The sequence below is a fragment of the Semicossyphus pulcher genome, unplaced genomic scaffold, assembly GCF_022749685.1.
Source record: "Semicossyphus pulcher isolate SPU_LCO1_2020_fin unplaced genomic scaffold, fSemPul1.0.p SCAF_13, whole genome shotgun sequence".
In the NCBI taxonomy this organism is placed as follows: domain Eukaryota; kingdom Metazoa; phylum Chordata; class Actinopteri; order Labriformes; family Labridae; genus Semicossyphus; species Semicossyphus pulcher.
The window spans coordinates 2,619,531-2,644,370 of record NW_027211637.1 but is presented as its reverse complement, the minus strand read 5'-3'; the positions used below and the strand labels follow the sequence as shown (position 1 = coordinate 2,644,370).

At 43.1% G+C, this 24,840-nt stretch overlaps 1 protein-coding gene across 1 annotated transcript; it reads right to left on the bottom strand.

Annotated features, from left to right (window-relative positions):
* Positions 1–1,694: 1,694 nt before the first annotated feature.
* nppal (natriuretic peptide A-like) lies at positions 1,695–3,365 on the bottom strand. The gene is made up of 3 exons (XM_069660418.1): positions 3,239–3,365; positions 2,723–3,039; positions 1,695–1,896 (listed from the first exon to the last, which is right to left on the bottom strand). The coding sequence occupies exons 1-2, from the start codon at positions 3,320–3,322 to the stop codon at positions 2,725–2,727; spliced, it is 399 nt and encodes a 132-aa protein (XP_069516519.1). The 5' UTR covers positions 3,323–3,365; the 3' UTR covers positions 1,695–1,896; positions 2,723–2,724.
* Positions 3,366–24,840: the final 21,475 nt, after the last annotated feature.

The window sequence follows — 24,840 nt, the reverse complement described above, 5'->3', positions numbered from 1 at the left end:
AAAAGGGAGAGGACCCAAGGCAGACTTCAAATGCATTTAAACACAAACAAAAGGCTTACAGAAGAGTCAAAAGAAATGCCATCATAACTGAGACTGGAAAGAAAATTAAGAGGTCAAACTGAGCAGCAGCTTTCCTGTCTCGTCCTCCTTCGTGCATCGAAGGAAACATTAAACATTAAAAACAGCAGTAATATCTCGGGTAAAAACAGGTCTGGCTGATCTCCGTAAAAGATGCTGTTAGGGTTGTGCTTTTCATTTTGGTGCTTTCAAGATGTCTAATTCTGAAAACTACTAAAGCTCCGTTTCCACCGAGAGGAGACGTAACTAACACTAACACTACAGTCAGTGAACTTTCCATAAGCGTGAATATCTGCTTCAGACCGACACAAGAAGCTGTTAAACACGCCGGCGTGCACGTTCTTTGATGTTTTTTTAAGTAAATTAAATCAGTGATCCACCAGCCGATCTCTACTGCACAGACAAACAGATGATTTTGGCTTCAGTTTTGTACAATGAAAGTAGATGGAGATGCGTCAGAGAGTCCTACACACTCTTAAACACTTTTTTTTCCTTGATCCAGAAAATTTCCCACTGATTGAATCAGAGAGTCTTAAACACTCAAATTATTTTTCATTGATCCAGAAAATTTCGGGCACGACTCTGTTCCACTGCTGATCACCAAGGTGCAGACGCTCCCCCTCCCCTCTCTGCGTAAGTGGAAGTTATCCATCAGTCTGACTGTTTGAAGCCTCAACTTTGGCATTTTGGCTGTCGTGTGTTTTTTAACTGGAAGTGACCAAGTTGGGAAGAGGGCATTACTGGTAAATCACAAGGTAAGCATGTGCGTAGGCTTGTTTGACTCTAAATGGGAACATCAGTGACTAAATTAACATCACACTATGTTGAAGAAGCCTTGAAACTAGAGATTGAGACCATAAACTCATTAGAAACATGTTTACTGAGGGAATAAATCAAGAGAGAAGGAGGATGACGATCACTTCTTTCTGTAACCAGTGAGTCGCCCCCTGTTGGTCATTAGGAAGGATGCAGGTTTAAGGCCCTGCTGTCGTGGCTTCACTTGCTTCACATGGTTACGTCGTCTTCTTTTATTCAGTCTATGGATGTCAGGCTCCTTATGTGGCTGAAGCAGCTTTTACCATCCGGTTACAGCCCCACTGACTTACAGGTAAATATCTGCCTGTACCTTTGAAACATCTGTAATCTGTCATTCCCTGTGTACATGTTCAGAGTCTTTTAAATTCATCATGTTCAGTCAAAGAGCCCTGGTGTGTCTTTTGTGCAGGAGCTGCTGCAGCTGGTTCAGAGCCATACCTTTCAAAGCCTTTTTAATTGAAGCCGACACGCTGTGAACGCACCAAGCCGGAACACACACTGCTGTTTTTGTGACAGAGTTCATGTGTGATTCAAATATCTCCTACAAGAAGACGAAACCATGGTGCATCCCGTCTCAGTGCTGATAATAATAACATACATGTGACTTAAAGGCGTCCCATCTAACACCACGTGTTTATATGTAGCATGAAATGTATCTGAAAAAGTGACTTAAATTCAGAGGAGAGAAAATGAATCAGACTCGGGTATTACGCAAAATAATTTTTACTGCAGAACAATTTCCAACAAGGTGACTCTACGTCATCCAACGAGGAAAATAAATAATAAATACATTTACAATAATTTATTATCATTTAGCAGCTCACAAAGTAAATCACAGTCCTGATGAGAACCGTGTGGAGGAGAGAGAGAGAGACAGAGAGAGAGAGAGAGAGAGAGAGAGAGAGAGAGAGAGAGAGAGTAACCGCCCTTTAAAGTGTCAGTCAGCTCAGGGATGAGAGAGGACACGCCGCTCTGATGTGGAGATCAGGCTTTCACCCGCGCCTGTGGACAACAAAAACACATCATTAAACACGTCATTAAACACATCATTACAGCAGGTTAAAATGAGCTCTGTTACAGTTTCATTATTTCTGAACTGGTCAAAACTGCAGCTGCTGCTGAGGTGCCCTTGAGCAACGAGACTTCCAGCTGCTGCAGTGCAGATGCTCAGAGACACCAGAGATGACGACTGAAGCAGCAGCTGCAGAAAAGTTTCCTCTGTATAAATATCACCTTTTTAATGTGCTGTCATTGAAATTAACTTTAAATATAATTAAATTAATTCCAAGTTAAATGAAGCAAAAAACATCTATTCAGAGGAGGCGTTGTTAACCAGCAAAGTACCGTCCCAAAAGGTCTATTTTTCTGCTATCTGACAATAAAGAATTGCATCAAATGTGTGTATAACATGAAACACACATCGTCAAACTAAATTAATGTAAAGAAACATTTTAAATGATGAAGTTTTTTTTTCACTTTTGCAACCCTCATGTAATCAATATTCTGCCTCACATTCTGACTGCATGTTTTATTTATACTTCAGGTATAGCTCATTTAATATAAAGAATAACTTTAATGCATTCATAATAAGCCGAGTATAAAAAGCAACAATCATCCATTAAAAATAAGACATAACAATTCTCTCACATTTTTCTGCAGCTTTTACCTTTCAGCGCTAAACTGAAACAATCTCTGCATCATGGCACGAAAACAAAGACAACCTAAGAACTAAATTAAAACTTCATTTGACTCTTTTTATTCTTTGTTAATGTCAAACAATTCAATAAACTGGATCCATGAAATAAAATAAATAAATAATTGCCCTTACCTTCAGCATCCCAGCCCGCTGAACGAGCCGATCCTGTCTAACCGGACCCCGAAGCAGCTCCTCAGCCCGCCCTTCTTGTACCGGCTCCACGAGCGCTTGGAGGTCCGCATGAGGTCTTTGAAGAGGCGCGCGAGGACGTTCTCTTTGGCCGCCTGCAGCGCAGAGTTACTGGGGTCGGAGGAGTCCCAGGGGTGCTCCTCTGGAGCTCCGAACAGCGATTTATCCGTGTTTGCATCTTTGCCCTCCACCTCCATCTCCTCATCTGAGGAGTAAAACGGCGCATTGTTGAGCTCCTCTTCTAGAAGCTGCTTCAAGGTCTGTGGGGAAAATAAAAACAACAACAAAATAACTTAAAATGATGTCCTAAAATATCCACAGTAATAACACTGTCAGTTTCTCTTTTTGCACCTGGATTCAAGTTTTGTGTCACCTGTAACGGAAAATGTGAATTTAAAACATGTACTGTCTCTGAGTAGTTAAATGTATCTTCTGATGTTTATATAAAGGTGAACTTACCTGTAGATCAGAAACAGGTTTGGCTCCTACGAAATTTAGCAGCAAAAGCAAAGAAAAACAGCAAACGCAGATATTTGAGTTCATTTTCTTTCCGGTTTTTCTTTCAATCTCTCGCGCGCCTCTTGTTCGTCCCTGCTCCTGTGTCTCGCGCTGTCCAGGTGCCGCCTTTATACACGACCTGATTCCGTCACGAGGCCTGGGAAAATTAACGAGGTGTGACTAATGGCGCTACACGTGGGAGTTTGCAGGCTAACCTGACGGCTGGAGAGGGGGACTGGAGGTGTTCACAGGTTCAAACTCCTCTCTGACGCGGTCGCACACTGAGCTTTTATTGGCTTTGTTTGGAATAATTTGTTCTAAAGTTGTGGTGGAAACTAAACTATTGCTCCTGCACGACCGTTTCCTGCCACATCGACTTTTCTGCACGAGGTTAAACCTGACACCAAATGATCACCAAGCTCTTCTGTACATTTTGAAGCTGCTAAAACTTTGCTCCTAAATTTACTGAAAATGATTTCCCATCCATCACACTAACTTTCACACTATATTTCACACGAGGGCTGCATAAAGGGCAGACTGTACCTCTGCATCAGTGTTAACACTGCTCAGTCACAGTGCACTGCATGGGGAATCATCTGATACGGTAAGATACAGAGAAAATGCTTCTGCTGATAGAAACTAAAAAAGGGAGCAAATACGCTGCTAATTAAATGCTGGTTGAAAGACTGGAGCATAAAGAACTACAGCATGCTGCACTGCAGATGGTTTTTTTTAACCGTTAAATGTGGAGTAAATCTATAAAGTAGAATTTTTAAACAGATTTTGACACATTTGTATTAAGTTTAACAGATTCTCTCCTGCTAACTCCTGGCACCTACTAACAGTCAGATGTGGGGCTGATCAGATGATACGAATGTCTTTGGTAAGTTGTAGCTGTTGTAGTTTTCTCATTACGGTGATCAGCAACAAGCAGTCACACATTTTCCCCCAGCGTTTCCAAACTACGTGAACACACAAGAGCTGTGTCTCAATTCAAGGGGCCGCATCCATCGTAGACCGCCTTCGATGGACGAGTCACATGGAGCCTGTGTAGACGCTGAGGCCGAACTGAAATGAGACGGTCTGGCCTACAGAGGATTTATCGTCACCGGCTGTTTCCGCTCTTAACCTTCATCACTAAACGCGGCTGCTTTAACAAGCACGCAGGCTAACGTCACGTAACTTAACCTATCATATTATTTGTATCGCAGCTTTCGATTGAGTTAAAACCAAAAACTTTTACATGTAGGGCCGTATTTACACGGCGGAAGGCGCACAGTCTAAAGCGCATGGTGCTAAGTGATTTAGGACGTGTCCGACCCACTTTTGCTAGTTTCACGGCGCACAATCTGGGCGCAAACTGAGGCCCAGGGCGCAAAGATGTTGGCTTAAGTCCCTGGATTATTCATAGGCATGTTTTCGGCACAACATGAATCAAACCAATCAGAGTGTCAGCTCTCATTCCCTTTAAGGAACTGGTGCACCTGCAGGCAGGCATGTCGCTATTTACACGGCGGATTTCAGTTGTTCCTCTTCATATATTACCCAGGCTCGACCGGCATATTGAACTTAGTTTATTTTCCTTTCTTCACTATCGTGGGCGCATAATCTCTTACTATTTACACAATGTGGGCGCTGGGCGTGAAAATGACAACTGCGTCTGGTGGAAAATAACAACATTGCACTGTGCGCTGTGTGTACGTTAGGGCCCTTAAAGTGTATTCCTTGGCTGCTTGAAAGTACGCCATGAATTGGCACGCAATGAATCACGGGGTTCGTTGGGCTGCGAAGGATGCACCTGACGGAAAAGGAGGACTTGTCTGAAGGATCCTTCGAAATGGGACAGGCTTCAACGCGCTGCTGTGACACAGTCTGCTTTCAAATACATCTTTCGAAGGATGCAGCCCCTGAATTGGGACACAGCTAAGATGTGACACAAGACAAGAAGTGAGAACTCGCACAAGACGGGACAGCTTACCACCAAAAATGTGCACAACGCAGACGATCCAACTTTGTGCAGCAAATAAACAGGGATCAAAAAGGAAAGAATAAAATGTTCTGGTGCACGTGTTACTGCCCCTGATATTGCCCTTGCCCTGTATCTTTGGCCTTAGTCATTAAGGTCAAAACATGTGTCCCGCTTTATCTGCAACGCTTCTGTAAGGTTGTATTTTGAACGTTCGCTCTCTTTGGAAGCGAGTGCTGATTCACAGTTGATGTGGTAATTTATCTGCGATCTCCAAAAAATGTTGTCAGCTGTATAATCAGAGCTAAAATTGTCCTGTTCCTGTAGTGTCTCTAGTGGACGGTCAGATGGAAGTCTATCTGCCAACTTTCTGCTGTGCTGTTGGAACAGACAATACCTCAAAGGGGTCCAAACGTGCACCTGCACACTCCAGGTAGGACTCAGAGGGACAGAGGGAAAGTTTGCCTGATCTGTGTGTGTGTGTGTGTGTGTGTGTGTGTGTCTATGAGCTTGTTTGTACTCCTGTTTTCTATAACTCCCCCTTCCTCCCACCTGTCTGCCCTGCCGCCTTCCAGACAAGCACCAGGGGTAAATGATGAGCGATTAGCCCTGGACCCGGTGCGGCTGAGCACGCTGTGTGGAGGAGGACGGAGGCTAATTGACATTTCAGCAGCTTCTCGTCTGGAGGGCTATCATGTGAAATTGACTCAACCCTCAGGGCAGCGGGGAACCTCCCACCGTTTTTTATGGATGAACCTGAGCTCCCCCAACTCGATGTGTTGCTCCTGTAACACAGACAGATGTGAGACTGTTGGACTTATATGAAAAAATATATCATCAGATCACAAGGGGAACCTCTCAGGTTCGTCCTTTTGTATTTTAGTTACTTGAGCTGCAGTGGAGGAAGCGTTCAGACCCTTATAAAAAACTCCATGACAGGGGACAGTTCTGTGTTACAAAAGTAAAAGCCCACAAGTGTTATCAACAAAATGTACTTAAAGGGAATTTAATTCAAGCTCTGCTGCCTCCTCGTCCGTAACATTTGCTATTGATCGTGGTGTAAAGTTGGAGATAGTGTGCAAGCAAAGCAAAGGTAAGGACTACAAATCCCAGCAGAAGTGGCCTGTAGTTTTTCCAGGCCGACAACTATGACAAATGTAGCCGCTAGTGCAGGAAAGAAACAAAGATTTTTGCAGTTGTGTGGGCTGTGAATCCACGTAGAATAACCAAAACATTAACTTAAGCCGCTTTCCCACTGGGCAAAAAACCCGCTAACACCGGGTTACAATCGGCTTTCAGACCCGGGTCACATGACTCTGCAGTAGACCCGGGTAATTATCACCTCGGCTCCGATCAGCATCGATGGGAACACCAAATCTGTATCAACAGGCTAATCTCCGCCCCCTCTCCGGCGCGATGCTATGCTCCGTCGGTTACTTGACTCCTCGTCATCTCAGCAACAAATTCCGCCCGTCTCTGTCCGAGCAGCGCTCGAACATCGTTCCAAATGTGTCTGCGCCGAGTTTGATAAACAGACTGAATGAGGAACAGATACAATAAAGACCTAACCACCGTAACATCTTCACTGGTTACTAACCCTGTCTCCGGCACGTTTGTGACGTCAGACGGTGACGCAGCAGAAAAGAGACCAACAGGAGGATACTTCACTGGCAATGGGAAAAGAGACCATCAGCATTTATGAGCGGATCTTCCCGGCTCCGAAAAACCTGCATCAGAGAACAGAGCACAGAGAACATCAGCAACAACTGCACCAGATTTGCACACTGTATACCTCACTCCCATAGACAGAGATTATATAGAAACATGGATAACAAAACTCACACTCCTTTTCAGTTTGGTTTAATAACATATAAATATCTGACAAGAGAAGGAAGCTGCTGGAATTACCTCAGGCACACAAGCACCAACCGTGCCTTTATTGGTTTAGGACTTATCACCTCGAAAAATCACATCAAAGAAATGTCAATCCACACCCTGAAAGAGAGCCAGTGCAGGTCAAGACCAGTCTGTGTTTTCCTGTTTGTAATTTTTAATGTAATATGTCCTAAACCAATAAAGGTATTTTAACCACATCAATGCTCTGTGCACGTGTGCCTGAAGAAAGCCCAGCGGCTCTGCAGGTGTTTCTTTTTATATCAAGAGTGAGTCCACCTGGAGTTTACTTCCTGCCACCCTGAGCAACCGGGTATTTTCTGTTCTCTCAGAAACATCAATTCGCTTGCATTTCTGAGCCTGAGCTCCGTGTCGATCTTAGACGAATTTAATCTGTAAATTAACCCTGTCGGTCTTTACAGCTGCAGGAGCACCGAGCACCTGATGCAGCGTTCTGGTTTTCCCTCCTGAGCCGGTTGTTTAGACCAGCTGACATTTCACCCTCTTTAACTGTCACGCAGATGAAGAGTGGAATTAACCCTGCCGTCGTTCCCCTCCATTAGAGGCCTTAATTAGGACTCAAACCTCATCATCTAAACGGTGGAGGCGAGAAGCTCTGAAATAACTGCAGTACACACTGACGTCAGGACTGTATGTCAGACAGCACAGCGGTGGTTCCCATCAGGAGGAACCCCCCACTGGGATCGCTAGCTTGATCGAACAGTAACACTTAAAAATATCCCACAATTTAAAATGTAATTCTGTCGTATGAAATATTTAATACTTGCTGGTTTCTAGCCGTACTTTACAGTAGAAACGGTTGAAGAAAGCCCGACTCTGATGAACAAGGGAAGAAAAGGTTAAGACGGCTGTCTGCACTGCAGGTGATCAGACCACATTTGTGTGTCAGGACATCACAAACTATCTGCATCTGCGTGGGTCGCTGTGGTAGACACGTAAGCTTCATAAACTACATACTAGTACACATACTAGTGGTGCCACAGAAGCATGAGAATTCATCTCTTGTCTCCAAACTTGTCTGCAGAACTCTGTTGCAACATGTTCTCTGTGTTGTCCTTCATGCCGTTGGATAGTAACAGCAAGGATTCTGCTTCATTCTACCAGCAGCTCTGATGAACTGTGCTGCAAAGTGCTGCAAAAGACACGCCGTCCAAGCTGAGACACATCCTAAAATATCTGGTTTTTACGCTGGCTGATGAGGACAATCCCGCTGCAACGGCCGAAACCATTTCCTTTAGAAGAAACTAACGGCTGGGGGCGCTGGTTTGGCTCGGTTGGTAGAGCAGGTGCCCCATGTATAGAGGCTTCAGTCCTCGTAGCACTGATCGCAGGTTCGACTCCAGGTCTGCCGATCCATTTGGTGCATGTCTTCCCTCGCTCTCTGCTCCCCTCGTTTCCTGTTTCTCTTCAGCTGTCCTGTGAATAAAGGCAAAAAGCCCCAAAAAAATTATCTTTAGAAGAAACGGGCTGCAAATTCAGAAACGATGCAAACTGAAAGACACATGCAAAAGTCCAAAACAAATGCAACAACAGAAACGCGCTGCAAATGAAATAAAACATGCTGCAAAAAGCTGCATTCACTTCAAACGTGCTGCAAATATAGAAATGATGCAAAGTGAAAAACACACAAACCCAGGAAACACAAACGCTGCTATATCAGTCAACACAATATAAGTGCTCCAGGCCTGTAGGGGGCGCTCAGTGTAACAGGTTTATTATTAACCTAGGTTTATTATTGATGGGGAGAGGAGAAGACAAGACGGCGAATTTCTTAAATATCAGACTCTGACACGGCTGGAGTGGAGTGTCTCTGTCCGCCATGTGCCACTGACTGCTGTGCAAAGAAATCTGAACTTCTGATCGACATATAGCTTTGCTAAAGTAACCGCTGCTGAGTGTTGCTTCTGTTTGCCGTGCAGCTAGCGGCAGACTTCTTTTAGATGACTCTGCCCGGTGTCTTGCTCTGAGCACAGCGAAGTGATGGTGTTAACTCCTCTAACTTGCACTCTGGGAGTTTGAAGAGTGAACACTAACACACCGTGCTGAGAACCCGACAACGCATAGTCAGATAATAGTACCACTAGCTGCACGGCTAACTTAGATCCATAGTCTAACCCTAAAACAACACTTGCTCTTGCTCTTAGCTTTTACACCGAGCGCCCCCTACAGGCCTGGAGCACTTCTGTTGTGTTGACTGGATTTGCAGCGTTTTTATTTTTCATGTGTTTTCTGGGTTTGTGTGTTTTTGCATTGTTTCTGTATTTGCAGCACGTTTATTTCATTTGCAGCGCAGTTCCATCGTTGCATTTTTTTTTAAACTTTTGCATGTTTTTTAGTTTGCATCAATTCTGAATTTGCAGCCTGTTTCTTCTAAAGGAAACCGTTTGGGCCGTTGCAGCGGCCACCATAGGCTTGGAATGGCATTTATGACTTCCTTTAAATGTGACTCGGATCTAAGATCGATCTAGGTGCAATCTGCATGTTCATCTTCCATGAACATTGTTGGCTTTTACTTGAAAGAATAAACCACACATATGACCTGGATTAAGTTGAGTGTCACCAATGATCAGCTGATGAGCAGCTGTAAGGAACTTTTTTTTGTCTGAATTTCTTTTGGAAGCAAGTTAAACAAGATACAACTTCTTCTTAGTCGGTGTCCTTCTTGAACGAATGTGGACTGTGTCTGATATTCTACTCCTCGATTAATTTTAGTAGCCAAGGAGCGCCAACTCTGCTACACAGCTCTCTTTATTGAAGCTACCTCTTTGGGGAACCATAATAAAGATGTGTTCTCACACCCACAGTGTTGGATGATTTCTTTCTGTTCTTGTGGCCAATATTTCTTCTTCATCTTCTTATCTCATCATGGAAGTAGATTTTAACTGTGCGTGACTCCCAAGTTTCTCATTCTCGCTTAATAATTTTAAAAGAAAGCTCCAGATCATTAGATTTCTGTAATCATGTATGCATGAACGATCTTAAATCATAAGGGATGTTTTTTTTTGACAAACTGGCACAGAAACAGGGAAAGGTGAGTGTGAACGTGCCTCAGATACGTCAGTGTGAGCTTATCATGGACCTCTTTTGTCGACACCTCTGTGAAGAAAGCCTGTCAGCATCGGACGCTGAAGGGACTTGAGGCTGCTCCTCACAGGAAGGATCACCTCCTGGTTTAAGAAATGCAACGAGAGGGACAGCCCAGCTCTGTGGTGGGTGGTGTGGACACCATCAGCCCTCTTCAGCACCTACAGCAGGAGGTGCAGGACGAGGGCAGAGAGGAGCTAAAAGACAGAAAAGGAGGAGGAGAGGAAAATCTGTTGAGAAGAAAGTGAAGCACGGAGTTTTGCATCTTCAGGAGCACCGCTGACCTGAATAGTTCGGCTTGTTGGCTACACATTGATCAAAGACATTTGAGTGAGCCACAATAATGACAATGCAAAAAATAGTCCTTCACCTTTCTTCCTCAGAAGATTAACCATTTATGACAAAACATAAGCAACTCTAACTTTATGACGTAAGGAGGCCAAAAGGCAAGTCATTGAGACGTCTCAGGACTCAGCACCTCCAGCAAACACCGGTGTGAGGGAGACGCTGGCCAAGCCTGACAAGAAGACACTGCACTGAAAACTGGAATCATGTAATTCATTGAATAATAATTGTACTGATCTCTTCCATATTTAGAATACAGACATGCACATGAAGAGTTATATTCTTAGTCTGGTTAATATTGTTTAAGCCTTTCCTTTACACATCCGATAACAGTCTTTCCGGGCCTGACCCTGAAAACTCCTCCAAAACATTCCTCGCAAAAAAATGGATGAAGCAAAAACAAAATATTTATGGTTTAAGACGATATCACTAATTATCTTAAGCATCCGTTTATTTGTCCAGCCCACTTTATATAAAACCCTGCTCACTTCGTCATGACTTGAAGGCTGTGTTCACGTTGGAAACGACTCTCACGGTCTTACATGCTGTTTGCCAAACATTGGGAACCGCTTAAAGAATGACTCAACAGTTTGAGTCAAGGTCGGAGACTGTATTATGTTGTTTTTATTTGATTTGTTTGGTTGGTGTGTAAAACAAACAGAGCTGATACAGTGTCCAGACAAATTTCAGAATTTTATCCCTAAAATGTTGGTGTTTCTCTCAATTTAACGACTGAAACCTCAAAGGATGTCATTGCTTTCAGAGTTTTTGAGTTTTGTCTCTAAATTTACCCCCCCCTCTCTGTTATTTCTTTCTTTTTGTTGGACCAATACTGGCCTCAGTCTCCTTTTCATTCATTCATTTTTATGTAAGAGAAAACAAGCACAGCGGCCTCCAACCTTTTTTATCTGAGAGCTACTTTGAAAAAATGAAAGTGAGCTACTTGCATTACATCGCCGTAATTGCTGGTGGCGCCTTAGTTGATTCTGAAACGTTGGTGCTGCAGATTGCTCTCACATTCGTGAATAAAAACGTTCCCACTCCCCGTGGAAATACTATGTTTCCTGCTTTTTGTTGGCGTGGCCACCTTCACTGTCCATCATAAATCTGGCTAACAGGCCAACAGCACCTAACTCCTCACTTTAGCTCAACTAGCGTACAGCATAACTGACCCGACCTGTCGATAGAGGTTGCTGCAGCATTGCTGTGATTGGTTAGGTTCAGACGTTGACAAACTTGCCAGGAGCATCACCGTTTTTTATTGACAGCTGATCAGGGAGGGGGCGGGATGTCTGTGTATTTGATTGAATAGAAGTAGGGAAAGGCTTTCAAGGTGCATTTATTGTTGTCGGATTTTTGGTACAGAGTCTGTAAACCTTAAGGCGAGCTACTAAAATCCACACCGCGAGCTACTGGTAGCTCGCAAGCTACCTGTTGGAGACCCCTGACCTAGCACACAACAAGTAGGCTCCACCAGAAGTGGGGAACTTGAGTGACATGACTTGAGACTTACTAAAAAAGGAAAACAATGACGCATCAGAAGCACCGTTGATGTTTTGTTTAATTGTTTATTTAGGAGTTATGTTAAATTAAACTCAACTTTTCATGACAGCTGTCTTTGAAATGATTTAAATGTGGAAACTGGAGTAGACTTGACTTGTGACTTACTCGAGCTGAGTAATGACTCGACTCTCTTGACCTGTAGCAATGACTCGACTTGACTTGCTTGATTCTCCCCACAGTGACTTCGGACTTGCTTGTGACTTGCGTGACTCACTCCCACCTCTGGGCTCAACAAAACTTTCAGAGAATAAAAACATGAGTCATTTATCTAATAATTATCTCATGGCTTTCTTGCTGGGCGTTGTAGTTTATTTAACCTCTATCATATCCTTCCTGCCTTGACATCATTCAATAATGAAAGCTCAGTTATGTCATTCACGTGTTTTGGGGCCAGACAGACTTTTTGTAATGTTTAACCAGCATTGAAACTGACGGCCAATGACACATGTCTAACATGCTAACTGAAACACCAAGAATGGCAATAGCTCCATCGTGGTTATGACTAATTTCCGGACACTGTTTGAACCCGTCGTTTCAGTGCTGTGTGGTGTAAGGTGGGAATGTGGCACCTGATAAATGATGGGACAGAGAGACAGTGGTAGATGCCATCCTGTCAGCACTGTCGCACCACTTCCTCCCCTTCACAGATTAGCTTATCACCAACACACCGCTGGAAGTATCCTCAGCTGTCTGCCCTCAGCCGGCTCAGCAGAACGTCATTCCACTTCTTAATTAAACATTAAGAGTTTTACAGAAAACCTTTTACCAATTTACCCACTGATATGGTCATATCTGTAACTCTTTAGCTTGTTTTTTTAACAAACTGAAGATTCAAACTGTGTCATGGCGTTCCTCTGGGATCTGTTCTCGGGCCTCTGCTTTTTTGGGGATCAAGTTGATATATGAGGTAACTTTGTGGAAGCCCTAAGCAGACAAGCATCCATACATTTTATTTACTCAGTTTTCCCATGATAAGTATTTCCAGTTGTTTTCTGCAGATCTTGACTTATTTATCACATTATCTCGAGGCAACAAAGCTGGTTTTCTCGTGATAACGGGAGATTTTTCTGTCGATCTAGAAAACAGAACAACTGGCAGGTCACTGTGATATTACAGAAGAGGACATGCCATGCTGCCATTGCCCACACTGATGAGGGAAGTTAAGTTTGTTTTGTGTTTTTGCAGCTCTGGGGATACGAGGTATGACCACCTGATGTTAGTGCAGCATTGTTATCTTGAGAAAATGAGATAAATAAGTCGAGATCTCAAGACAACATATTGATGCATGCCCGCTAAGGGTTGTCATATATACTTTCATATATACTTTTGTGTGTGATTATGCACAAAACGTGTGTTCAAATGCAAAACAATCTGCATGGAATTAGAGAGCAAAATGTTGTTGTGTTATTGTAAGTAAAATAAATCTATGACTAAAATACATTAGAAAAAAACTTTCTGCTTGTTGTTGAGCTTAATCTTGTGGGCGAGATCTATGCTGAAAAAACGTCTCTATTAAAACCTTTGAAACATCCCAATCAACAAACGCAACATGTTGGACTCAACAGGAAACTTTTGAATGTTTTAGTTTGCACACAAATTTTCTGGATTTGCAAATAAAACTTTCAGGTTCACTTGATGCATAAATCAGCAAAAAAAAGGTTTTTATTCAAATGCAAAACTTGTAAGAAAAACAATTAATTAAGGATGCCGGTTTGGCTCAGCGGTTAAATCGTGTTTCCCATGTGCAGAGGCAATGGTCCCCTGGGATCGGCTCCCACCCTCGGCCCTTTGCGGTATGTCTCTCGGCCCGTTTCCAACACTATCCACTGTCCTCTCTTTAATTAAGCTATAAAAGGCCAAAATAAAAAATAAAAAAGACAAAAACATGGAAACTACATTTCTGGATTTGCAACTAAAACGTTCAGATTCCAAAACACAACTTTTGGATTTTCATAACAAATTTATTTTGTTCTCAATCGAGCATTTCAAAGTTTTGTTTTAGTGCATATTAAAGACACAAAGATCCTCATATTGATATTCCACTCTGTTTACTGTCCATCATAAATGCTTTTCATGTGTTTTAAAAGTCTGAATTAAGAAATGATGTGTTTGTCTGTCTCTCTTTTTCTTTTCATTCTGACTCTCTCTTTCTTTCTTTCTTTCTTTCTACCTTCCTCCAGTTCACAGCTCACTCATTTCCACCCTCAGGTAATCATTGACAACTGTGCCAAAAATAGCCGTCAAAACTCGCCTCTATAAACACGAAGGCGGTTTTAAATTACTCGTTAACTTGTTGGTAGAAACATTAAAGACTTGTGGTTATTTCTGGACTGAAGAAGTGTATGTGTAAATAAAAGCCCCTTTTTTAGCGATGTATGTAAAGAATAGTGCAACATGTGTACTAAGCATTTATTAAAACCCTGATCAGACTTTGAATTTGGTCCTGAAGTGGCGCTCCAGTGATTCAGTGTTGCATGTTGATATAGTTAGAGGAGTTGTAAGAAAGGCCACATTTTATGCAGAAAAGCCTGACTGACAGATTGATAGCTCTTGACCGTTCTTCGTTGGTGGAGTGGTTTGTCTGGTTAATTACGATAACGAACGAGACTCCAGCATGCTAACTAGTTACGCGGCCCTGTGCGGTCAGTGTCCAACTTCCTAGAGGGACAAGTGGCGTTGAATGCCGATTTCCGGGGCTGCACACGCGGCACACTTAGTGGATCAGCGTGTCCAGCCTTTCGCCAAGAGGAGTGGATGGGATGAGGAATTATTGCAATTATTTCCCATTAATGAGGACTCAGTGGTAGAGTCGGTCGTCTTTCAATTGGAAGGTTGGGGGTTCGATGCCTTAATGGTACAGTCACATGTCAAAGTGTCTTTGGGCAAGACACTAATTGCTCCTCAAGGCATAACATCAATATGATAACCTCTGCACCACTGTGCAGCCTCTACACAGCCGTTAAGACTTTTAAACCACTTTTAAACGGTGGACATCTCAGTGCTTTAACAGTAAGTGAAAACTGAAATAAACAAAAATTGGTTTTATTTTTTCACTTGCACCTGGGGGCTGCACGGTGCAGAGCTTAGTGCTGTCCCCTCACAGCTACAAGGTTCTTGGTTCGAATCCCGGTCCACACTCCGAAGACATGCGCGTTAGGTTCAGTGGTGACTCTAAACTGAATCGGAGTGGATGTGAGAGTGAAAAGGTTGTGTGTCTCTCTAAGACAGGGACACTGAGAATGAGTTCACTGCACGTGTTAGTCTCATCCTTTAAAGCCATGGCAAACGAAAAGTCACGCGAGAGTCGCTTTGAACAGAAAAGTGCTTTGTGGTGTTCCTTCAGAGTCTCTCGGCTCCACCTTGCTCGCAGCAGAACATCGTTTAACCTTTGTGTGGTCCAGCAGCCTCTCCATCTATTCCTGTCCTAGACTGATCCCAGACTCCCACAGCGTTACATCATCCCCTTCCCGCCGGCTGTGGAAACACTAGCATGTTGTAAATGTGACCCCTCTAGTGCCACCTTTACACAGATAAGGCTATTTTCACACTGCAGGGATGGAGCTGCATATATTTAGCGTTAGTTCATGCTATTTTTACCACCGCTCACCTAAATAAACCGAGGAGGTGCTTCTCTCAGCCGCTGCTCTTTGTTACCGGGTGTTAGTTTGGCTGTTGACATCAATTTAGAGGAAATAGTGAAACAGATATTATAATAAAACACATTTAATCGCTTTCACTGTGTCAAACTGATTAGTGCTTCAGATATCCACCCACGTTATTAGTCATATGGCTCTGTCAGTTATAGTCTTTATTAGGCCTCTAATTAACTCTGTGCGTCTGTTAAGTGAAGGCTGTGATGGGTGTGCGGAGGCCTTAATTCTCATTAGTGCCTCCAGTCCGCCACGCTGGGAATAAGATGCCCTTTATTCAGTTCACACTTTCCTTTGTGGCATTTAATTAGCTTCATATGTGTTACATGTTGGAGTCATTGAGCTCCACTGCTTTTACAGTGAAGCCAGGCAACACGCTCGGCACAGGAGAGGAACACCGTACGCAGACCCGGCAAAGACCGGCAGATGTTAGTGGACCTCAGGAAGAGACTAAGACAGCCACTCTCTCGTCATGTGGTCTGCTGTGGAGAAAAGGGTCCTCATCACCGAGCTTACAATCCCCTGGGAAGAGGGCGTGAGAGCAAAAGGAAACACCTGAAATGTGCCAGGGCTTTGTCAGCAGTGCAGTTGTCTTTTTGTTTTGTTTTTTTACTAAATGTTGTTTTTCAAAACTTTCAAATCACTTTTTTTTTTCCCTGAGAGGCGATGGCAGAGACACGTTCAAGTACCTAACAAGTGACAACAATATGTGTACAATTATTATATATGATAGTTTTTTAACATTTTTGGGTTTAAATTTTTCACTCAGTATCAACAGATTAAGGGCCTGTGTCCAGGCTAAACCAGAGCTGTACTAAACCAGAGCAGTTCAGTGTTTTCAGCACAAAAATGCTCTCGGTGTCACAAAATAGTTCAACATTTGGAACACCACCATGCTCATCAATGTCACATCCCCCTCACGGACCAATCAAAATCAAGAAAGGGCGGGACTTATGTTATCAACTTTGTCAACAACAATGGCGGAAAAGAAGATATTCCTTTTTTGAGGGTACAACTTCCAGGTGTGGAGCTGCTGCTGATGCCAGGACACGATTCATTTCATACAACTTTCATAACCAACAGTAAGCACCAGTGAGAAGCGCTCGGAAAATAAGGTCATGGGTGCTGCCAGCACAAAAAACGCTGTTCGTGGACATAGGTTATTTAAACAACATGAACTTTACATTAAGAGGTTAATAAATGTCTTTTTCCATTCAAAATGTTTTTCCAAAGCAGCAAATCAACATGAAAATATGTTCCAGTGTCTAACTACATTTGCCTCTGGGACATGGTTCTCACAAAGAGCTGCTTACAATGTCATTAAAACCTCTTTAGCGCCCCCCTCCCCCCTCCGCTGGCCTCATACTGCGTCCCGACAGATATCAATGGCATAACCTCGGGCTGCATGGACCCCCGCAGTCACCACCGCCCTGATAACAACACGCAGAGAGCAGAAAGAAAGCCATACACACTCAGAAATACAGCACATTTCTAAAGGTGAAACGCTGATCTGAAGCCGCTCTCTAACTAATCACCTGCCCGTTAATAATTATGGAGCTGACCTTCATAATGAACCTGGTTGTTGGGCTTTATAACTGTGTGTTCTGTGAGGAAACGAATGGTCAAAGCTTATTGTGTGTCCTGTGTGTCAGTAACTTCATTCAGAACTTGTGTTAGAATATTAAAGCGGGGGTGGACAACTTCGGAGAAACCAGCGGGAGCTAGATTAAGAATTTTCCAACCGGAAGAAGGAGGACGAGTCCACGTTAGGGAGAGAAGCACAGAAGATTGTTAAACTGCTATTTCTATAACTGTTGTGTAACTTTCCCTCCTCCATTCTTGTGCAGCTAGCTCGCTAACTTAAGCTTAATGAGAAGTAGGCAAGTAGTAGTCATTTAAAGGAGCAGAGTCGGCCAGCATTGAGGAAGCAACCATCCAACAACCATTCCCCCCATCCTCCCGTGAAAGTGTGGAGAACTATGTTACGTTCACCAAAGATGGTCTGGGGATGCAGGGAGTAACAATAACACAGAACTCATGGGAAAAGAAGAAGGAACAAAGTATAAGCAAATGTAAAGGAATCTATAAAAAAAAATAAAACACAAGAGAAGCCGATTTTTCTTTCTAAATCCAAAGACGATTTACCAAACGTACAGACAGCTCAAGAAAACAAACGAAACATGAAGGCATCAAAGACTAACCCCCTCCTTCCATTGAAGGAGTACACACTAGCCAGTTGATATCTGACACAGGAGCAGCCAAACGGCCCACTGGCACAGGCTGCCTCCTCTCTCTGCTCTTTATGCTCTTCCTTGATTGGAAAGTCGGCACAGGTGAGCTCAATCACTAGCTGCAAGGAGCGGCAGAGCAGCACCTGGAGAGCACACAGGAGAGAGAGAAACACAGGGAAACACAACACCACCACTACGGCACCTAACAAACTGCAAAAGGCCTGTGTTTGGTTTCCTGTTCGAGGCTACCGTAGACACCTGGCACTGCAACTATAGTGTTGGGAATTACAGCTCTTTCAAGGGAGCCGGATCTTATGGCTCCATTCCTTTCTGAGAGCCGTTCAGTGTTTGCGAACGTCACAACACTACAGGGTAGAGAGTGGTCAGACTCGCGCATGTGCCTGCACCATATTCTCCCGTCAACACAAATTCCACACTTTTAAAATGTAAAAGCTAACAGCAGAATAATGTCGGAACAATTAATCAATGTCATTGATTTGCCAATAATTTACTACTCTGTATGACTGCAGTGATGTCAACAAAACTTGGCGGAGGCCTGTAATGTTGCTCACTGTCAGCACTATGTTGTGGTGACATGATTCCGCTGCACGTGACTGAGTATAGCGCAGTTGCAGTTGAAAATAGCTGCCTCTGGTCATTCAGCATAAAGGGGAGTGGGTCGAGGGCGGGCAGTGAAATTTGGGCACAACTATGAAAGAACGGCTCTCACCTACGACTCGCCCAAGTTCGAAGAAGTACTCCTGCTCCTTAGAGGCAATCTTGTAGTCTGCTCAGAGGGCCAAGTCATGGACTTTCACACACTCTCCCATCGTTCGCACCAAAGAGCCGTTCAAAAGAATCGGATCGTTCACAAACGTCACAACACTAACTTTGGGAGGTTTTCCAGGTCCAACTTGGAGGGAAAATATGTCTCATGTCTGGGAAAACCTTGAGATCCACCAGGAGGAGCTTGAAAACGTTGATGGGAAGAAACACGTCTGTGCATATTTGCTTAGCCTACTTTCACCGCAACAAGGCCCCTGATAAGCGAAAGGAAACAGATGGATGGATGGATGGAGGGATGGATGGATGGACTGTTTGACACACTGAGACTCTTTCATTTGTTTTTGCCTCCATTTTTTTAGTAGATGTTTGTGTAGAACAGTTCATTAGTCCCATGTGATCTTGCAAACAATAAATTGATTTATTTTGCCCAATTCAACTGCTCGGTTCCCTTTCCTCCTGTGTTTCGAGAACATGTACATTCTTGTATTAAATGATTCAACTTCTGAACCATGAATTGAGTAGCAGGTAGTATTCCAGATAGACCAAGGGTTGTTGACAACACAAGGACTAAGTAAGTAAGTACACTAAGGACTCGACTCGACTTGACTTGCCCAAGAAAAAATGACTCGAGACTTGCTTGAGACTTGGACCAAATAACTTGCGACTTGCTTGGGACCTGAGCAAAGATGACTTGGTCACAACACTGGTATTTAGGGACACGGCTCAACGTATGTGAGTTCAGTTTGAAATTGAGAGGAGCTGCAGCGGAAGGACAAGTAACAGAAACAGGAATATTCACTCTGAAAAGGCAGTAAATATGGATCCAGTTGATTTGGTTCAAAATTAGGCTAATGCTTTAGCTGAATTTCAGATGCATTAACCCAGAAGTACCCAGAAAGAGGACTGTGGATTTTGAACTCAATTTGAAGCCCATACAGAGAGGAACAATAACAGCACAGATTTAAATAAATGTAAAGGAATCAAGGGATTTCAGGGACAGAAAGGTGGACGAGTTTACAGAAAGGCAGCCACCATTATGGCCCATATTCCTGGAGTCATGAAGTGACGATTGACCTGTTCTTCGAAGGCATATTTGTTGACAAAGTCACAGCTACTGTAAAAAAAATCAGACATCCAAACATGATAATCCTCATTTAGCATCATTATAAAGATTATATAACCAAAGAAGGAAAGTAAATGGAGCGAGGAGAAGAGAGAGCAGAGAGAGCAGAGAGGAGGGCAGCGGGCGAGCGAGTCAGACAGAAAGAGTGTTCTCTCTAATCACTGCAGCGCTGCAGCCATCACGCTGTCCCCCCTTGTGACAGTTTTATTATCAGAGCTGGTATGCAACACAAGAGTAATTTCCCCTAATGATCTCAGCCGCCTTCCACACCTCAGGACAAGTGAGTGTGGCTGACATGAGTGGAGAGGGGAGGAGAGGGGAGAAAGATGATAAATATATAGGAAGGAACAAAAGAAGAAAAGGGTGGACTGAACTGAAACAGATACTGATAATCTTAAAGATATAAACATAGCGGTGAGATTATATAAAGTTAAACAGCATATAGGCCTAAAGGTGTAGAGGCAGAGGGGATGTGACAGGCTCAACACAGCAGCAGGGACGACAATGACAGAAAGTTCTGAAGACAAGCTGATAGACCAAGTCCTCAATGATCCACGTCTGTACGACGTGTCATTGCCTGTGCACAGAGACAAACATGCCCCAAGTTCCATTTTAGAAGTCAATGTGGAAACCTGCAAACCGAATGGGAACAAGTCAGGGACTGTTACATCCGTGCAGGGAGGAACATGTTGGAGAGACGGAGTGGGGACGGTGCAGACTGTCGCTGTTTCTAATCTCAGATTAACATCACAGTAACCTCCTCGAGTGTCTCCATGTCTGTTGTTTACATCCCGCACGTACGGTAGTTGCATACGGCCTGAGCTCTCTGGTGCGCCCTCTAGAGGTATCCTCTAGTAACACATGTAGTGCAGAGACAAGTATGTGAACAACCATGTTCATGACGCAGCCGGTTGTGTGAGCGAATGTAAGGTTAAAAAGCAGGTATATCTCCAGCTTAAGACCTCAAGAATCGCTCCTATACAGTGTTTGCTCACATGTTGTTTTAAACTGCTGTTTTTCTCTGTAAAATCATTTGTAAACTAGTTGTGAAAAGAGCTATGCAAATAACATTTGCCCTGGAGGTATCCTAATCATATCCCTGAACCACCTCAACTGGCTCCTTTCGATGCGAAGGAGTAACGCCTCTCTGAGCTCCTCACACAATCTTTAGGAAAGTTTCCTGCAGGAAGACTTTCACTGTAATCTTATTCTTTCTGTCACTATCAGAGACTGTATAAAAGGATGGACGACGGGGCGCTGGTTTAGCTCAGTTGGTAGAACAGGTGCCCCATGTACAGAGGCTACAGTCCTTGTCGCACTGATCGCAGGGTCGACTCCCGGTCTGCCGATCTATTTGGTGCATGTCATCCTCAACTCTCAACTCCCCACATTTCCTGTCTCTCTTCAGCTGTCCTATGTAATAAAGGCAAAAAGCCAAAAAAAAGATGACCGACAAGTGATGCCAAACCCTCTCTATCGCCCCCTGCTGACTGGCTGCAGTATAGGTCATAAAGCCCGCCTCCTCCATGTTAAATGGACTGTACTTATATAGCGCTTTTCTAGTCTTTGCGACCACTCGAAGCTGCTTTTACACTACATATCACATTCACCCATTCACACACACATTTACACACTGATGGCAGAGGCTGCTACGTAAAGTGCCCAACTGAGGGAGCTGGGGATCGAGCCTCCGACCTTCCGATTGAAAGACGACCGACTCTACCACTGAGCCACAGCCGCCCCTGTTAACAGATGGGACATGAGTCAAACTATAAAATCTAAATACACGTCCAATACATTTTTCTCAAACATGATTTCTGTCATTATAGTTAGTTCTTATCATGCTGATTTATGTCCAAGTGTTCACGTTTACTTTTAATTAGAACGATAAAAAGGGGGTGTCACCTCATGATTGACAGCTCTGTTGACAAATCATGCTCCTGCAGCGTTCCGAGTTGCAGAGTATTTCAGTCTCTGCTTTTCAGTCCACAAAGCAAGAGAACTTAACATCAAAATAAAATAACTTACAGAGCCTTCTCTCCGTTTGAAATCTAACAGTGAAAGTAGATCATTAGTTTTATGTGACTGAGGGCATTTAAGTGTTGCAAAGAGGAACAAGGTGACACAGCTGAAAATGGAGCCTGATCTTGTAGGAGATGAAGGTTAGAGAGACTCATCGGGATCAGTTTGGAGCAGCCGGCTGAGGTGGAATTACTGTGAATTGAAAAGTGAGAGACTTAGAGGATGAGTCAAGGTGTCGTGACCTCAGCTTCTGCAGCTCATCCCATTAGACCTGCCTTCTTAACCACCAGCCATTAGGTCACTTCTGTGTGCAATTATTACCATCACAGAGGAGAAAACTGTTGCTGCAATCATGATGTGACAGCAGCTGATGTTTGTCGTCACTGCTAACAGATTAGCTATAACAAGTGTTTCCCACTTTATCTCGCTAATCCTGCATAATGATAGCTGTGAGACAAAATGTGGTTCAATTACCTCACAGGTCAAAGGTGAAGCTTCATAACTGGCTGGATTAAATGGAGGTGAATGGAAGCATAGCATTCAGTCAGCTCAGGTCTCATGACAAGAGCCTCTCGTTAATATCATCATGTCTCTCGTCATGATGTTTGAGTGTTCAGGGTCGATACAGCAGTTTGAATATAAAGCACCTTCTTTCTGCAATGATCTCTCAGCAAGAGGACGAATGATGAAAATATGTTGAATTTGAAGTGACGGGTGACATTTTGACTTTTTCGAAATTTAATTTTTTTCTCAACAATGCACAAAAATCATTTTTAAAACAGGTGAAAAGAGACAGCCACCTTTAGTTTCACAGTCTTGTTTAAAATGGTAAATTGACTGTAGCTGTAGCAGTCAGGGATTGAACAAACAACATTACGATTGAGAGACCGACTCTACCACTGAGCCACAGCTGCAACAGTTTACAAAGTGATTGTATTTTATTGTGATAAATCAAAACACAACAAATGTGACTGTTTTTTCTGACTGAAAAGATACAATCTTAGATAAAATTATCGATATGAGCGGCTGAGCAAGTTTTCTCCGATATGAAAATTCAAAGGAACTCCAAAGACTGCTTTCTTGTACCAATAACTATCTTGGCGACAAGTTCATGAGTGACAAAGGCTCACTGATGTGCGTGGGGAGCTTCTGTAACTCAAATGGCTGAAAAGGTTAATGCTGGTTCTGACAGAAAGGTGTCAGAACACACAGAGCATCACAGTTTGTTGTGTAGCTGCAGACCGGTCAGGGTGCCCATGCTGACCCCTGTCCACTGCTGAAAGCGCCTGCAAAGGGCACATGAGCATCAGAACTGGACCACGGAGCGATGGAAGACGGTGGCCCGGTCTGATGAATCATGTTTTCTTATCATGTGGATGGCCGGGTGTGTGTGCGTCGCTAACCTGGGGAAGACATGGCACCAGGATGCAGGATGAGTTTCCTGATGAAAGTTGTGGTCCATAGCTTTCTTTGTCTCTGTTACTGAGACATTTTCCGGCCTCATATCTTCTCCTTCCACCTCTGCACTGGTCTTGTCAGGTCTGGTTAATATTACAGAGCTGCACCTGAACTGTTAGGAGTGTCTGTTGGTCCCAGGTCTGCTAATGGCCACTTACGTGTAAATGCTTTTGCACCTGTCCGTGATATAATGAGATTCCCAGGCCTGTCATACATCATTGTCTAGGTCCACAGAGCTCAGCACACAATGTACTAAAGATCAAGCTGCAAGTAAAGTTTATTAAGCCAGGTCACATAACCGTAAAACTTTCACTGGATAATAGTAACAGCAGACATTTTGAAATGTCACAGGTGTAAATACATTAATGATAGCCGAATGTTATGGTTAACAGGTACCCTACACTTTAGCGAGCCCTCATATCATTACTAGCCTTTCCTGATTTAACAAGTGAAAATGTCTGCTGTGAAAAACACTCCATGAAGATTTTCATTTAATCATTTAAAAACTTGTAATAGTTTGGACTCTGGCACTCTGTAAACCCTACAAAGGTGCTTTCAGATTTACATGCACAAATTTACCTCGCTCATGGGTTTACATGTGAAACTCGTATCCTGGTTATCGCCTTCGTTTGAAGTATCCTGGTTATGTGAAGGAGGCGTGAGAATAATAAACATCTTATTCTGGTTCCCATAACCTGAATATGCTACCAGAATACCGATGCATGAAAACACATAATAAAGGTTTCTGAACAAGTACAGAAAAAAAAGTTGGCCGAGATAGTTAGAAATAAAGACACAACATGCGGGCTGGACAAGATGACCTGTTCAACATCAGATACTGAATAAGATGAAAAGGAGACTTTTAAGACTCTTTGAATTGCGTTGAAATTTTACCAGGATTTCACAAAAAATGTTAGCCAATAGAGTGACATAAAACATACTTTAATTAAAGTCTATGAAGTTCACCCAAAGTTAAAATATATTTTAATCTCCCCAAACTCTTAATCACATCATTTTCAGTCCAGAAATCCCCTTTTAGTAGCTGGATTTATGGAGCATGGTTTATTACTTGTGTCTAAAGGCAATTTTATGCTCAATAAGTTTAATGATGTGAACATTTTCTGTTGTTTTGAAATATATCATTATAAAGCTTTTCATAAGCAGTCGCCCATGCTGCTCCTGCCGATACACACTAATTGAAAATCTTACCAGATACTCAGTCAATTTACACCTTTACAGGTGTTGAAGATGGAACGGTTAACAGTAGGCCATCAGTGGAAGTCATTTTTATTAGGTGTCTGAGTGTGTATCATCTCCAGCAGGGAGATCCCAGATGGTAATAAAAAGTGATTGTAAACATTAACTTTTCAGCATTAATGAAGTTGTTCAAACTAAAAAGAACAAACACTCTTTGTGTGATT